The sequence below is a fragment of the Rhagoletis zephyria genome, unplaced genomic scaffold (genome assembly GCF_001687245.7).
Source record: "Rhagoletis zephyria isolate East Lansing unplaced genomic scaffold, Rhagoletis_zephyria_1.1 Rzeph_scaffold_00056, whole genome shotgun sequence".
NCBI classification, from domain to species: domain Eukaryota; kingdom Metazoa; phylum Arthropoda; class Insecta; order Diptera; family Tephritidae; genus Rhagoletis; species Rhagoletis zephyria.
Genome location: NW_016157140.1, coordinates 297385 through 314180, shown reverse-complemented (window position 1 = coordinate 314180; position 16796 = coordinate 297385). Strand labels below are relative to the sequence as shown.

The 16796-nt window shown below is 34.1% G+C and overlaps 1 protein-coding gene across 1 annotated transcript in view; it reads left to right on the top strand.

Annotated features, from left to right (window-relative positions):
- Lgr1 (Leucine-rich repeat-containing G protein-coupled receptor 1) overlaps window positions 1-16796 on the top strand; it is a 423583-nt gene that overhangs the window by 278464 nt on the left and 128323 nt on the right. Inside the window, exon 9 of the mRNA XM_017624060.1 lies at window positions 4679-4824. Coding sequence (XP_017479549.1) covers window positions 4679-4824 — 146 coding nt within the window. The remainder of the gene's footprint in view (window positions 1-4678; window positions 4825-16796) is intronic.

Below are 16796 nucleotides of genomic sequence, written 5' to 3'. Positions count from 1 at the left end.
TACATATATGTTATAGTCACCCGATCCTTGTTATTTTAACTGTAAGTATTCTGTTAATAATGAGTGAAAATGGTGCGAAATTTCATGTTCCTAGCTGCATAAATGGAGGAGAGTTATGATAAAAGACCTCATATCTGAACAATCAGTTGTATGGGGGCTGCAGGTTATAGTGCCCCGATCTTTGTTATTTTCACTGTAAGTTTTCTGTTGATAATTATTGAAAACAGTGCGGAATTTCATGTTCCTAGCTGCATAAATGAAGAAGTTATAACGAAAAATCTCATATCTGAACAATCAGTTGTAAGGGAGCTTTATGTTATAGTGGTCTGATTCTTCCGGTTCCGACAAATGATTAATACATTATAAAAATATATCCACCTACCATATTTTATCCGGATATCTCGAAAACTGAGAGACTAGATTGCATACAAACAGACGGACATGGCTAAATCGACTCAGCTCGACGTTCTGATCATTTAAGTATACATTTTTATGGGTCTATCTCTTCTTATTCTGGTACTTACAAACATCGGACCAAAGTTATAATACCATTTCATGCTCATAAAAGGAATAAAAACGGAATCTGTAAAAGAAAAGAAAAAACGAAAAAAATGTCCAAAAATCGAATCTCAAAAACGTTTTCTTATAACAAAAACTGTCCAAAATGGAACCGGTTATAAACTGGTTGCAAAGTAATGCACTGGGCGACAATTGCCACCGCCAATGGCATCGCCGTGTAAAACTGGACAGTTGAAAGCATTGCTTGGGTATTGAGAACTGGTACTGTCGGCAAAAGGCCTAGTTTTAGGCTAGTCAGATTTTCTGTAGGGTACATATATGTAGGTAAATAGGCAACTCAATTGAGTATGATAATTTTTGTGTGATCAGATAACATTATTCTTATTGGTTTTGATAAACATTTTATGCCACTGGCTTACAATATACCTCTATTGGTTACAATATTTTAAGCTGTAATAAAAAATTTTTTAGTAAGTAATAGTTATTGGTTTTGAAAAAAAAAAAATTGTATAGGAGGTCCTCTCCTAAATTTCGTTCTGCCTACGCCCATGCACACGTCCAAAACTTATTGACAGATCTTTCGTCCATATATGTATGTATATAGAAGAAATGAAAAAAGGAGGTTTGAACAGCAGTTTGTGCGGGGGATTTGGGCTCTTTAGTGCTTCGGTAATGCACTTAAATTGATTTTTTAAATAATTCTTTTTTGTTCTGAGGCTAAGATCCCGTTCAAAACACAAGAGCTTAAGGCGCGTTTTTATGAAAAGCGTATTTTAAAACGCGTTGGTTGAAAAATAGTTATGTTTTTTTTGTTTCACAAATTTTTGTTATATTCTTTATTTGTACATTTACGCAGATCGAATAAAAATGTATTTATATACTTATGTAAATGTTTTTATTTTGGAACGAATCCGTGTAAATGTATTGTATGAGGCCTTGAGCGCCACAGTAGCTTAACTGACATTTCAAAAAAAGTTGAGGTGCACCGTAAAATGCATTATCAGAATCGAAACGGTAATAGCCCTTTCAGTTTTCTTTTACTATAATAGGTAGCACCACGCAGGTGCAATGAACTTTTTAGTAAAAGACCGCATTTATTTGTTATATATCCTTCTATCTCATATTACTAAAAAAAATTTTTGTAGATAGGCTCCCCTGGCCTTCCTGGCCTCATATGTAATATGAATTTGTTTAGTTTTCTTTTAATAAAACTATTTATTGTACCCATATCTTATTTAAGGCAATTACACGAGTTTTCTTTTTACAGTTTATTGTATAATAAAACATTGTTTTTTACTTGGTAACTTTGAGGTAACTTTGTTTGTAAATTCTGGTCAGAAAATTTTTTGTAGTGTGGCAACCGTGACTGGCACTCCATTTTTGGTGATAGAACTTTTTGGAAAAGTATCGATACCAGCACTCATTTAGAATACATATGTAGATACTACAAAGAAGAATAAATGTCAGTACTCATATTTGAAAAAAAGTATCGATTATACCCGTATTTCCAAATATTTTTAAGGCAACGAAAAGTAAACAAAAATCAGATTGCTTTGTTTTTATGACCTCTTCTTATTTTGAATGTGAATAAACATTGCTTTTAATAGTTGAAATATGATCTAATTTGCAATAAGTTTATTTCTACAGGCGTTAGTTGAATGCTTAAAGCAAAAGCTTAATTAAAGTTTTTAAAAGCAAATATTTTTTAATTTGTAACTACACATGAGTATGTAGGTGGGGCCCAATTGTTTGCCATCTTTGCTTACTGGTATAGGCAGAATTTTACCAATTACCTTCAGCAATTCTCTGTATTCCGTATGCGCTATAAAAAGTTTTATCGACTGCGTATGTAATGGGATATCAAGTGATTGAATTAATGGATGTAAATGCAGGTTTATAAATCAGATATTTTTCTTTAAAATGCAGGTGCGAATCGACAATAGTTTAAACAATGACAATATTGTAAACTATTTTTAATGACACTAGAAGAGCGATTCAAATGCATTGTACATAACAAATCTACATGTTCACAGAATACGCCATTGTTTTTATCATACACGAAAATTAAGAAGAAATCAACTTACCGTTAGTTCAGTAAATCAAAGAATCTCAAAGTTTTTAACACCAACTCGAAGAAATTAGTGGCAAGCCCGCAGCGCGCAGATTTTGCCCCAAGCCCAGAGGCTCCTAGACACGGTTTCTGGTTTTTCGCAATTTGCTCGAAATTAAGAAGTCGAAACAGATTCGAATTCACCGGGTCGAATTCGGTGGGTGGGTCTGGTTAAAAGCATACACCAATTTTTTTTGGTGTTCTATTTGTATATAAAAGCAGTTATTCTGATCTTTTTTTTTACCTGAAAATCGTCTTTTAAGTATAAAAACTAGCAAAAATAACTGTACTCAATGCTGTCAACCGCCATATGGTAGCAAAGAAGCCATTTGGTAGGTTTTGGAACCAGCTCTTGGTAGGAAAAAAGTTTTACAGTGGTAACCCTGCAATAGGTATATGAGCCCCATTACGGGCACGAAGAAGAAGACATTTGCGATCCAAAAGTGGAAGGTATTCGCTCTCTATAACCTATTTTTCTAGCGTGAGGAACGCTTTGTGGGCTGTTTGCGGCACCCGCGGGCTCGTGTGGAACAAACCTAATGAAACGATAAAATGCATTTTGTTTCTTGTCCGTAACGGTACATATTCAAACTTTTGTGATTTTGTTTGGGACGTTGTAACTAGTAGATATTTGTATCCTATTAACAAAAAAAATATAAGTTGTCGCTTACGATATAAACGCAAAATATGGCTCGATAAAAGTATGTATGTACATATGTGTTTCAATTAATATGGTTCCATTCCGCCCGAACACCCCAAAGGTATAAAAAAGTTTAACAAGAATCACGAAAAAGTAGTAGAGAATCGTTGGTCTCAAAAGAAGTACTTAGTCAATACCTCTGCAATGACAAGAACAAGTGAGATGTCCATAGCAAGTAGCATTAGTGGTCTTCCCTTAAACTCGTAAAAGCCTTGTAAAGCTCTTAAAACTCGTAAATTTACGAGCCTCGTAAAAGAACTGTTAAAATTGGTTTAGAGCTGTATTTACTAGTCCCTCGTTAAATTACGAGGCAAATTTGATGCGCAAACGACCTCGTAAACTTCAGTGTTACCGAGGGGCGGACAATTTTATACAAAAACGTATTATATTTATAATATTGAAAGCAATTGAATAAAAATAATATGCGAACAAATAGAATGAATTGCATGCACTAACTGTAGAAACTTGAGTTTTCTGCTAGTTTTCGGAGTTTTTGATTCACAAGATGGCGGCCTGTTATGGAAAATACCTCCAAACAAGAATTGTTTCACAAAATCCTTGTTGTCTATCAAACAGTCACTTTTCGCACCTATTTACACATTTTCACAAAGGGGGCGTCCCATAAAGGTCTCGTTAACTTACGAGTTTTACACAGTTTAAGACTTTTCGAGTTTAAGGGAATGCCCTAATTGTGTGTCGCATATCTTGGAAGTAGTATTGGTGAAAAAAGTGTAATTATGGCAACTTAACGTAACTCAGAGGCAATCTTGTGTTCTATCATTCCTGCACTCAACCGATTGCAATTTTTTTTCTCAACATTCAATATTTTTGCAAACAACGCCACACACATGTCAATTTGTTGAAATTTAAACTGATCGTATCGATTTGTTGCCTGTTTGTGGACAGCCTGAGTTAGATAAGTTATCCTAAGAGAAATTAAGAATGATTAAATAATTATTATTATTATTAATAAAGGATAAGGATCAATGTTTCCCTTACGTAGAACATTTTCAAGGCCAATGACTTTACCCAAGCGAATTAAATAGTTTTTAAGCGTGCAACATTTTCCGTAGTTTTTAAAATTCGTCTATGATTTGAAAACCTTTCTTCACAAGAGTAGCAAAAACTAGCTAGACTCTTGAGTAAAGGAATGAGAAATCAATTAAACAAAAACAAACTAAGAATGCCATTGCTAGTTTTGCAGCTCTATTACCTACTATTCATTACCTTTTACTACTGCGCGTTTTACACTCTCACATATTTGTACTGTAGTGGAAAAACTAAAGTTTTACGTAATATATATATATATATATATATATATGTACATATATGTATACAACGTTTTGCAGATCCGAAAGCCCATCCGTGCCGCGTTTCCTAATGGGCCATTTGGCCTTTGCAGATTTGTGCTTGGGATTGTATTTGCTGTTAATCGCCGCCATCGATGCACATTCCATGGGTGCCTACTTTAATTACGCTTATGATTGGCAATACGGTATGTATGTACTTTAGGATTTTGCAGCTATTTACTTCCCCATTATTAATCCTTCCTATTTATAGTTAACGATAAAAGTAAACAGCACATGTTTTTTATACCTTTAATTTCAACAATTAAGCAGAAGAAGCGCCGTGTGTTTAAATTAGAGATGGGAAAGGTACGTGATTTTTATGTGACAGAATGTGTCACGAGTATTTATGCGTGGGTGTGAACGGATTTAAGAAAAAATCACGAAATCGTCGTTAACCTTTATGTCAACAGCAACATACCCGGGTATGTTTTGCGTTTTCAAATTGCTTATCTTGGAAACTATACATAGGATTAACTTGAAATTTCATGATATCCTCAACAAAAGTCTGAGTGGGATTGGACCACCTGGACTAGAGATCTGACCATTTTTCGACTTCTACCCCTTACATCAACAGCTGCATACCCGGGTATGTATGTGAAAACGCATGCAAATATGTTGATACATTTGAAAAGTATACTTTATTCCGAATCAAATTCCTAAAATTTTGCATCTGAAAGCAACAACAAAGATAGCTAGCACGGATAGACGATAGCGAGATTAGTTGTATCTCATTGAGTTCGTTCGTTTCGCCGCTGGCTAACTGTTGGCGAATCGATGACGGCTAATATAATATTGTTAGCAGACCCCGCGAACTTCGACCTGCCCAAAATTATTATTTTTTTATTGAAACATTTTGGTCCAGCATTTTCACCAACAATTCACGGTCACGATTTCCAGTGATGCGTTTATCTGCTAATATTACGGTTTCATGGTTGTAAGAAGGCATATTTCCGTTGCCGTCTTAAATAACCTAGCAAAAGTGTATGTCCGTGACGAAGTTCTTGAAATTATCCAATGATCTGTCGTTTCAGAGCACGGTTAATTGCACAACGAAATAAATTTGAAAAACTTTTTCCTCTTCTCTCCCTGGCGGAAACAATGATCCGGTTCAATGGTGAATCTGTCCGTGAAACTGTACCCATATATAGTTATCTCAGCCAGAGCATTGCTGTTCTACAAAAATCCAATATACATACATAGCTTTATTTCAGAAATGCCTCAAATGTCTTATTTAGAAGCACAATATTTCTGATGGTTAATTTAGCGGTGGTCATTTGAGATTAACCCCTGTACAACTTAATCCTGGTGTATCCGAATGGACCTTTAACACACAGTAATATTGGCAATTCACGTCCATTGGGCCAATCGGAACACACGGGAGCTCGACATAATTGGCGGTACAGCACGTCGATGTAATCGGACATTCATGGTACTTTTTCTCACTTGACGATTTTTCGTAATAATTCGACTTCAGCGCTACCCGGCGGCTCTTTTTTGCAATAGTATTGCCCTTACCAATACATATCTCGAATATGAGTCAAATTGGAGGATAAATAGGATTTTTAGTAATAACTCGACTTCCGAACTTGGTAGGCAAATTTTTTCGCAGAAATATTTCCCTTTACTATACCAATACATATTCCAAACATAAGCAATATCGGATCATAAGTAAGATTTTTAGTAATAACTCGAATCCAGCGAAACTGTGAATCTAACTATCCAAAGACCAACTCAAACACAAAGAATTTCTTTAAAATGGGTTCACTCACAAACACACGTACAGAAAAATTATATATACACACAAAGATACGTAATAGTTCAGTACGATTGAAAGGCGCCACGCCCCCTTTTCTCAAAGAGTAATGGATTGATTTCATATGTCTCCATACCAAGTTCCAGTACTCTACCATGAACACTTCCAGAGATATGCAGTAAAAAAAATTCGGTTTGTATGGGAGGCGCCACGCGCCTTTTTCCAATCACCGCAAATTTTTCTTCATGACTATGCACTTGATTTTATATATCTCCATACCAAGTTCCAGTCCTCTACCATGAACGCTTCCAGAGATATGCAGTATGAATAATTTAGTTTGTATGAAATATACTTTAAATCCGCGTCTCATACATACCAGATATACCCAAAATATTTCATAAAGATCGGTCGAGGCTTTTCGGAGGACACGACACGAGATTTTTATATATTAGATAGAGATAGAATGATATATGTAAAATAAAAAATATGAAAAATTCGAAATTTTAAACTTTTTAGTTACATCTATTGCATTGCGGAAAATTAGTAAAATGATTAGCACAAACGAGTTTTTTGCACAACATGCTGGCTTTTTTTTTATTAGGCGTCGTTTGTATTATATATGTAACAATTAATAATAATAATAGTAATAGATTGGCACTTACACATATGTTAGTGTTTGGCCGAGCTTCTCCTCCGATTTTTGGCGTGCGTCTTGATGTGGGTACACAAAGGGGAGGGACCTACAGTTTTACGCCGACTCCGAACGGCGATTGTATTTTTATGAGAAGCTGTTTTTCATGGCAGAAATACACTCGGAGGGGTGACATTGCCTGCCGAGGGGCGACCGCTGTTAAGAAAAATCGGGTTTTCTATATTTTTTTCCGAGGTTTCTTTGACCAGGGCTTGAACCCAGGTGCTGATGAGTGAAAGCGCGCACTGCTTACCACTACACCACAGCGGCCGACACTTATCTACCTTAGTTTTGCTAATCTGATTATTTTAAGCGTTCATATTAGGAAGTGGGCCGTAAGCGTTTCCTTTTACAGAAACACCAGATTATCCTGAAATTTTCGCAACGCGAACAGTTCTTCGGCGTTTCTAGGTTACTATAATTGTGTGATCTACAACAAACTGCTTGATAGTGGCTACTGTTATATCTAATTAAATGTGGCAACACTGAACTCATGTAAGTAAAATATAGCCACCTAAAAGTCTACACTACGTTGCTTATGTATTTGACAGACTTTTCGTCCATTTTCTGACAGTCAGTTACGGCAGCTTATGCATATTATAGTTAGCCCTTAAAGACGAATACACAAGGTTTGATTACAATTGTACTACGCTCCGTCTTTTGGCCAGCTTTTTCGAAAAATTGGCCACTGTGCGCTGTTAGGAAAAATACCTTTTTTCTCAATTTTTTTGTGATGTTTCTTTGACCAAGGTTTAAACCCAGGCCCCGCGGAGTAGAAGCGCGCACTGCTTACCACTGCCCCTTTGTTTTTTTTTTTTTGAAAAAAGAACAACTGTGTCCGTTAAATCGAGAAATATTACCCGTTCAGGGTTAATACTGATACATATATCTTTCTTCCGCACGAGCTGGTCCATTCTTTGCAGACCTCAGTATGTTGTGGGTTTGAAACTAGCAGCTTGTGGTGGTACAGCATACCAAGTTGTTCCATCTTTGTCAGAATAGCTTCCCCGGTTTCACCTGGTATGGCGTACATATATATTCAAACCCCACGATCATAAAGTGTGGTCTAAGAAACTTATTATTTATACAGTAAAATAACATATTTCTCAAATTTTGTTTTACATACTTAAAATAAATTTATTTTTTTAGAAAATAACAATACAGACTTAGCCAGATTAAAAACAAATTTAACAACACAATGTCATTTCCCATATAAAATGTATGTGCATTAGGGTGGTTAAAAATAAGTAAAGTCGGAATTTTAATGCTCTCACCCCCTAGAATTGTTATATATCGAAAAAAAGCACACCCCTATTTTTTTTAATTCAAAAAATATTTAGAGGTCGCTCAAAGTTTTCCATGTATGGGGAAAACCAACTTTTCGTGGAAATAGTATGGAATTCTTGAAAATCAATATTTTTCGATCGGAAAACTCTGGTTCTCTTCAGGAGACTTCCAATAACAATATCCAATTGTTTATTTAACCATTTTTCAATGCTAAATGGCATTTTGTAGGGGTTTGGCGGACATATAAAATATAGTTACTATGAAAAATTGGTTAAAAAAGTAATTAGGTATTATTACTGGGAATCTCCTGAAAAGAAACAGGGGTTTCCGGTCGAAAAATATTGATTTTCAAGAATTCTTTACCAATTCTACGAAAAGTTGATTTTTATCAATATAAAATACATGAAAAACTTTGAGCGCTTTGAGCGACCTACAACTGATTTCAAAATAAAAAAAGAGGTGTATATTTTTTCGGTATAGAACAATCTTAGGGGATGAGAGCATACAAATTCCGACTTTACTTTTTTTTACATAAATTTTTGGACCACCCTAATGGGCATACCCGGGTATACTGCAGTTGACGTACGTATAATTTTTCTGCTGTTGACAAAAAGGTTAATGTGCGTGAGTGATAGTTCTGCATTCGTGAACAAGCGTAGGACAAATAGGTTTCCTTTTTATTACAACGCTTTTATCAACTTGCAATGTTGTGGCTCCAGAAACTTTCAATGTTGTGGATCCAGAAACTTTCAATGTTGTGTGTCCGACACCATAAAACCTTTGCTTTGCAAAGTTCCTGTAAAAAAGTCTAGTGCATAGGGCGACATCTGTAGTGCATAGGACGAGGTAGATGACATCTAGATGTCGCCCTATGTACTACGTTCGCTACAGCGGAAATAGACGACACGCCATTTCTTTAAATAAAATTAATTGGTGCTAATATCGTTGAATTATTTTAATATCTATCGCAAAATTTTATACAGACAAGACAAAAAGTAGAAAATAAATAATATAAAAAAAAAACTTTTTAATATACAACGCTTTTATAAATGGACTAAAAAGTAGAAAATAATATTTCTCAGTCCCATAGAATTTGTTTTGATAACTTTTGATTTTGAAATTTTAGCAAAAGTCGTTATAACCAATTTATGAGATTGAAAATGAAAAGCGTGGGCGTATGTAATAGACCTGAATTTATATGAAGGGTAATATATGTATAAATGTGGATATATGAATAACGACCGTTTAAAATCGATGTCAAACTCGTACTTTCTCTGTAGAAATTTTAGGTCTATGTTATGTAGTTTGACTATTGTCAATTAAATATAATGCTTTGTATTGCATGCGCCCCACGCTTTTCATTTTCAATCTCATAAATTGGTTATAACGACTTTTGCTAAAATTTCAAAATCAAAAGTTATCAAAACAAATTCTATGGTACTGAGAAATATTATTTTCTACTTTTTAGTCCATTTATAAAAGCGTTGTATATTAAAAAGTTTTTTTTTCATATTATTTTTTTTTAAATATATTACATATGAAAGGGTTAGAATCCAAAGGATCTAAGCAGGTCTGACACTGTTTTGAGATAATTAAGGTTAAAGTTGATTACTTATTGTAAATTCTGGGTAAATGCATTTGCATTTCTTCCCTAAATGAATGCAGGTTAATTAACTAATTCAAACAATGTTTACTGCAGATGGAAAAAACTGAAAGTTATAGTGACCCGATCTTTGTAATTTTCACTGTAAGTATTCTGTTGATAATGGGTGCAAGTATTGCAAAATTTCATGTTCGTAGCTGCATAAATGGAGAAGTTATTATGAAAAATCTCATATCTGAACAATCAGTTGTATGGGGGCTATATGTTAAAGTGGTCCGATTCTTCCGGTTCGGACAAATGATTAATACATTATAAAAATACACCCACCTACCAAATTTGATCCGGATATCTCGAAAACTGAGAGACTAGATTGCATACAAACAGACAGACAGACGGACAGACGGACAGACGGACATGGCTAAATCAACTCAGCTCGACGTTCTGATCATATAAGTATACATTTTAATGGGTCTATCTCTTTTTGTTCTGGTACTTACAAACATCGGACCAATGTTATAATACCATTTCATGCTCATGAAAGGTATAAAAAGAGGTGTGTATTTTTTCGGAATAGAACAATCTTAGGGGATGAGAGCATACAAATTCCGACTTTACTTTTTTTACATAAATTTTTGGACCACCCTAATGGGAATACCCGGGTATACTGCAGTTGACGTACGTATAATTTTTCTGCTGTTGACAAAAAGGTTAATGTGCGTGAGTGATAGTTCTGCATTCGTGAACAAGCGTAGGACAAATAGGTTTCCTTTTTATTTTTAAAATATATTACATATGAAGGGGTTAGAATCCAAAGGATCTAAGCAGGTCTGACATTGTTTTGAGATAATTAAGGTTAAAGTTGATTACTTATTGTAAATTCTGGGTAAATGCATTTGAAATTATTCTTCCCTAAATGAATGCAGGTTAATTAACTACTTCAAACAATGTTTACTGCAGATGGAAAAAACTGAAAATTTTTTTTTTGTGTCACTTGGGTCTTTTTACTTCTGAGTACCTACTTAGGTAAATTTCTGTAAGGAAATAAATGGAAAAGCTTATTTTTGTGAGAATCCACATTTTATTATGTAAATAAGTTATAATATGCAACTTAAACTCTACTTAAATATATCTAATCATCTTAATCTGACAAAACGCTACCGTGGGCTTCATCCGATTCTGCATTTTCTTCTTGAACTATAATCAGGGTGTCCAGATTGTTTAAAAAAAGCACAATTTCTGAAAAAAAATCGCCAAAAATCGCAATTTATTTTTTTTAATAAAATTCATGAAATCGATTTAACAAATCTTTTATTTTAAAAATTAGATGTTTTATAATATAGCTTTTAAAACCAAAATCGAATATAACACCTTCAGAGGGTAATAACACAACACTTATATAATAGTGATGTACAAACAATTTTCTTTAAAAATACGCATTTTTTTTAAATATTTGCTTCATCACATTTTGCAATAGGACTGCGCAATTATTAAATTTATTATAATTCATATTATTTGATTAATCGCACAATCCGCTTTTAAGAGCTCGGCGCTAAAAATTAAATAATTCCACAATTTCTTCAAAATCACCTATAGTGTCTGAATCATTTACATTTCTGTTGTTGTCATATATTGAGCCTATTCAACCTTGATGACATACTGTTTGATATTGGAAACGTTTTGCAGCAGAAACTATTAGTCTTCATATAACACTTTATTCGAACTATTGAATTAAGGCTTTCCAACCTCATCCTATTTCGAATCTTAGTTTTTGTTGAATTCATTACGGAAAAAACGCGCTCAACAAAAGCATAATAAAAGATAACTAGTGAACCCACATGGCGTCAAAACGCCAGCGTTTAATAAAATTTTTTAAACAGGTAATAATTAATCTAAACCATTTCCCAGTGAGAGAGGTCCCGCATGGTGTCGGTTTTCATTTCATCAAATTTCAAATCTCCCTGTAACTTAAAAAAATAAAACCTGTGCACATCTATGTAGAATCCTAGTTCTTTTATTTGACTTCTCATTTTGGAAATTCGAAATAACGGTGCAGATGTGATGACCTTCAAAAAAAAAATAGATGGCAACTCTAATTAAAAATATTATCAGCATATAGTTTTCTTAAAACTCTTTCGTTTGACACTAATATTTCGATATTTCATTTATGTACCTTTCGTATAAGTAAAACAAATTCTACTTTTCGAACAGGTGGCAACCCCTTTAAAAGTATTTTCAAATTAAAATTTTTCGCCTGGCATTGTTACACATATTTCAATTAACTGATGAAATAAGCTGAATTGAATTTTTTAAGCACATGGCAACTCTCCTAAATACAGTTTAGAAATAAATTATTTTCAAACCCATTTCGATTGATACCCATCTTTTGACAATCCATTTAACTTATTAATAATTTGAGCTTAATTTTTTCATAAAAAAAACCAAATGTTCAGCTTAGAGATTTCTTAACGCTCGTTCTTTTGATAACCCTATTTTAAAATTTCATGTAACTTATGTATAATTAAACGACATACCACTTTCAAAACAGGCGGCAACCATCTTAAAAATTATTTTCTAACTAAANTTCTTTTGATTACCCTATTTTAAAATTTCATGTAACTTATGTATAATTAAACGAAATACCACTTTCAAAACAGGCGGCAACCATCTTAAAAATTATTTTCTAACTAAAATTTCATATAACTGATGAATTAAGTGGAAATTTATTTTTAAACACGTGGCAATCCTCCTCAATTTAGTTGTTAAATAAAGAATTTTAAACCCATTTCCATTTATAACCATCGGTTAGTAACTCATTTAACTTATTAAATAATTTTAGTTTAGCCATTTAAACTTGGGCAACCCTCAAACACATCAAAAATGTTCTAAATTGTCAAATTAAGTATATCTTGAAGCTCTTTCATTTGACAGCCATCGTTAATATTTCATAAAGGTGGCAACCCTATTCAAAATATTTTTAAACTACTACCTTCTTAAACCTCTTTTGCATGACACTCATATAGCGATACCTTATTCACTTACCAAATTCCTTTAACTAAATTGAATTATATTTTTTTTAACATGTGGCAACCCTCCTACACGCAGTTAAGAAAGAAAGTATTTTCAAAACTACTGCGATTGGTACCCAATTAGCAAATATTGATTTAACTATTTAAATAATTTGAACCTAATTTTTAAACAGGTGGCAGCCCTCTTCAAACACTTTAAAAATATTCTAAACCCTGCAACTAAAGATCTCTTAATATTCATTCGCTTGACATCACTATTTTTATACATCATATAAATTGGACTTTTCACACAGGTGGCAACCCTCTTCAAAATGTTTACAAACTACTACATACTTAACCTTTACCGTCTGGCACAAATACATATTTCTATTACCTAATTCCCCCAATTCAAATTGAATTTGATTTTTTTAACAGGTGACAACCCTCATAAAGTTAAGTTAAGAAACAAACATTTTCAAAAATATTTCCATTTATGCCCAATTTGTAATAATTGGTTTAGCTTTTAAAATAATTTGAACTTAATTTTTTAAATGGTGGCAACTCTTTTCGAAAAAGTTAAACCTTATTGCACACCTACAGCCAGAGCCCTTTGATTTGGCACTTTTGAAAATCGAACGAACGGTGTGGATCTGTTGACATTGATAATTAAATTATTTGAATGCAATTTTTTATCAGGTGGCAACTCCTGTTGAAAAAATAAAGCTTTATTGCACATCTACACGCCAAGCGCTTTAATTTTGCACCCCATTTTTGAAAATCGAGCGAACGGTGCAGATCATTTATGCGGAACAAAAAATGCCTTCGCGTATTATTTTGAACTTAATTTTTTAACAGGTGGCAACTTTTTACGAAAAAGTAAAACCTTTTTGAACATCCACACTCTAAGCCCTTTAATTTGGTACCTCTATTTTCAAACGGACGGTGCGGATCTGAGGGCATTGATTAGAAAATAACTTGAGTTCAATTATTTAACAGGTGGCAACTCTTTTCGAAAAAATAAAACCTTGTTGCACATCTACAGGCCAAGCGCTTTAATTTGACACCCCAATTTTGAAACTCGAGCGAACGGTGCAGATGTTTTAGGTTGCACAAAAAATACCTTCGCGTATTATATATGATAGATAGATAGAATAGATAGATAATATGAATTTACTTATATTTTCAAACATTTTATTGCCTGTTGCGGTTTTCACTCCGTAAGCAATTATCCAAAATTATTCAAAATCGGATGGAATGGTTCTGAGAAAAGTTATTTCATGGGAAAGTTAAAAGATTAAAATTTATTTGAAGAGAAAAAATCGCCAAAAATTGCCAGTGGCGATTTCTTAAGTTTTTGCAAATATCCAAGAAAAATCGCTAAATTGGCGCGAAATCGCCAAATCTGTACACTCTGACTATAATCGTCTTTTGACTTTGCTTCTTAGAACATTTGTTGTTTGCTTTTGTCTCATGGGGAATATTTAAATAAAAATCACGATGAATAGGTGGAATAAATGGTAGACTCTAATGGTTTGAGCTAAGAATTAATGCAATAAAATTTAGTACGTTTATTGCCCGGCCAATAGATGGCACTAAAATGTCCGAAATAACTTCGATCTCTTTCTCACCAAATAAACACTATATTTAACTATACAAAAATGGGTATAACTTATATTTTCCAAAAATGTCACTTAGACCCTTACGATGCTAGCCCCTTCATTTATTAGTATAATATTCAATAAAAAACTCTCTCAAAGTCAACAAATCGAAACTTAGAAGAGACCTCTCAAGGTAATTTTGGAAAGTGCAAAAAAACCTAGTTTCGCTAAAATTCAAGGTCAAACGCGAGCTTAACGTTAGTAAAAATAATATTTAAGTTGTTCTGTAATAAAAATCTTGAGAAGATGTGTAGTTAAAAGGCCTACATATCGCACATGGTTAAATTATTAAAAGTATTGTCTTCGAAGAGGGCCTTGTTTACAAAGCAACAGTGTTGCCCACTAAAAAATGTACGGCAAGTCAAAGAAAGTTATATTCCTAAACGCCATATACCTATATATTTCTTTAAACAAATCATATTGCAAAAATTTTATTTAAATTGTGAAAACGGAAAATACGCGCTTCTTTGGTAAACAGATACAATTTTTTTTTGTTATTTATTCATTAGTTTTTTTGGGATGAAAATTCCTCACTTGAATGTAATTTATATAAAAATTATTCAGATGAGTTTTTCCAAGAACTTTCGACAACTGCCCTTTTGCACCAACGAATTATCATTAGCATTTTAGCAAATTATCGAACTTGCGCAAAGTTTTGTGCTTCACCAATATGATAAGGAAAAGTCACTCAAATGAGTATTGATAGGTAAAATATCACTCAAAATCAGAGATAAGCGTTGCACCAAAATTAGCGAAAAGATTTTAGCGGATAAGTGATAAGTTATGCAAATTGTCAAAATTTATTTGCATTTCGTTGCACCAAACATTTTTATTTATCATTTGTCATCTTTGATTTTGCTAATGTTATAATATGTATAGCTGGCAACACTACATCGGGTAGTGTGCCGAATGTCATAAGGTAAGGACATGATTATTCAATAAACACTACTTGTACGAAAGCTGTAGAACAAGCAACATGAAATAAAACATGGTGTCAGCGTGGGATGTGAGTGCATCAAACTAATATTTCGCAAATTTAAGCAATTTGTGATCTAACACATCATGGATCCAGCATGGATTAAAGTCCCGCAATCAAAGAGCATCCGGGAGAACGTATCGAAATCCGCACATCGATTCGACAGCACCCCAATAAAGTGACCATCACGTGTGAGCATACCGACATCCTTACATTCACACGGGCGCGGCACAGAAAACTACAATCGACCCAGTAATCCCGCACACATTCGTGTTAATCAGCAACCGTCAAATCGTAGGAGCGTGAAAATGTCGAACATTCCAGTACCCTTACCACTTAATCTCGCTGCGGCAAATATAGCAGACGAATGGAAATTTTTCCGAGCAGCCTTTGAAAACTATGAAATTGCAGCAGGGCTAGAGGCTAAGGAGGTTAAACAGAGAACCGCAAATCTATTGGCAGTAATTGGCCCAGCTGGTTTTAAATTATATAACGCGTTGAAGATTACTCCTGAGCAGAAGCTGTCTATCTCGGGTATATTAGATGCGCTGGAGTCAAACATTGTTCCATCGAGAAACATCATCTACGATCGATTCATATTCAATACTGCACAACAGGAACAAGGTGAAACAATCGAGCGTTTCATTCATCGCTTACGGCAACTCACAGCGACTTGCGAATTCGGGGCAATGGAAAACGAGCTCATTAGGGACAAACTAGTATTCAGCATTCGAGATGATCACGTTAGAAAACGATTGCTAGCCACGAAAGATCTAACATTGTCGGAGGCGATAAACATTTGTCAAGTAGCGGAGCAGGCTGACATACAGATGTCAACTATGAAAGACAACTTGCATATGGAAGAGCACGTGAACATAGTGAACAAACATAAATAACAGTATTGTGGAGGTGTGCATGCAAAATACACTAAAGCCAATCGAAATAAATGTCCAGCGTATGGAAGAATATGCAAAAACTGCAACAAGAAAAATCATTTTGCAAAGGTCTGTAAGCAACGACCGAATAGCGAGAGCACCAGCGATGTTCCGAAAACAGAACGACGGCAGCGAAAACGAATTGCGAAAATCGAGGAAGCAGAGACAGACAGCGACAGCGAAGAATGCTTAAACATGATTAATAATATT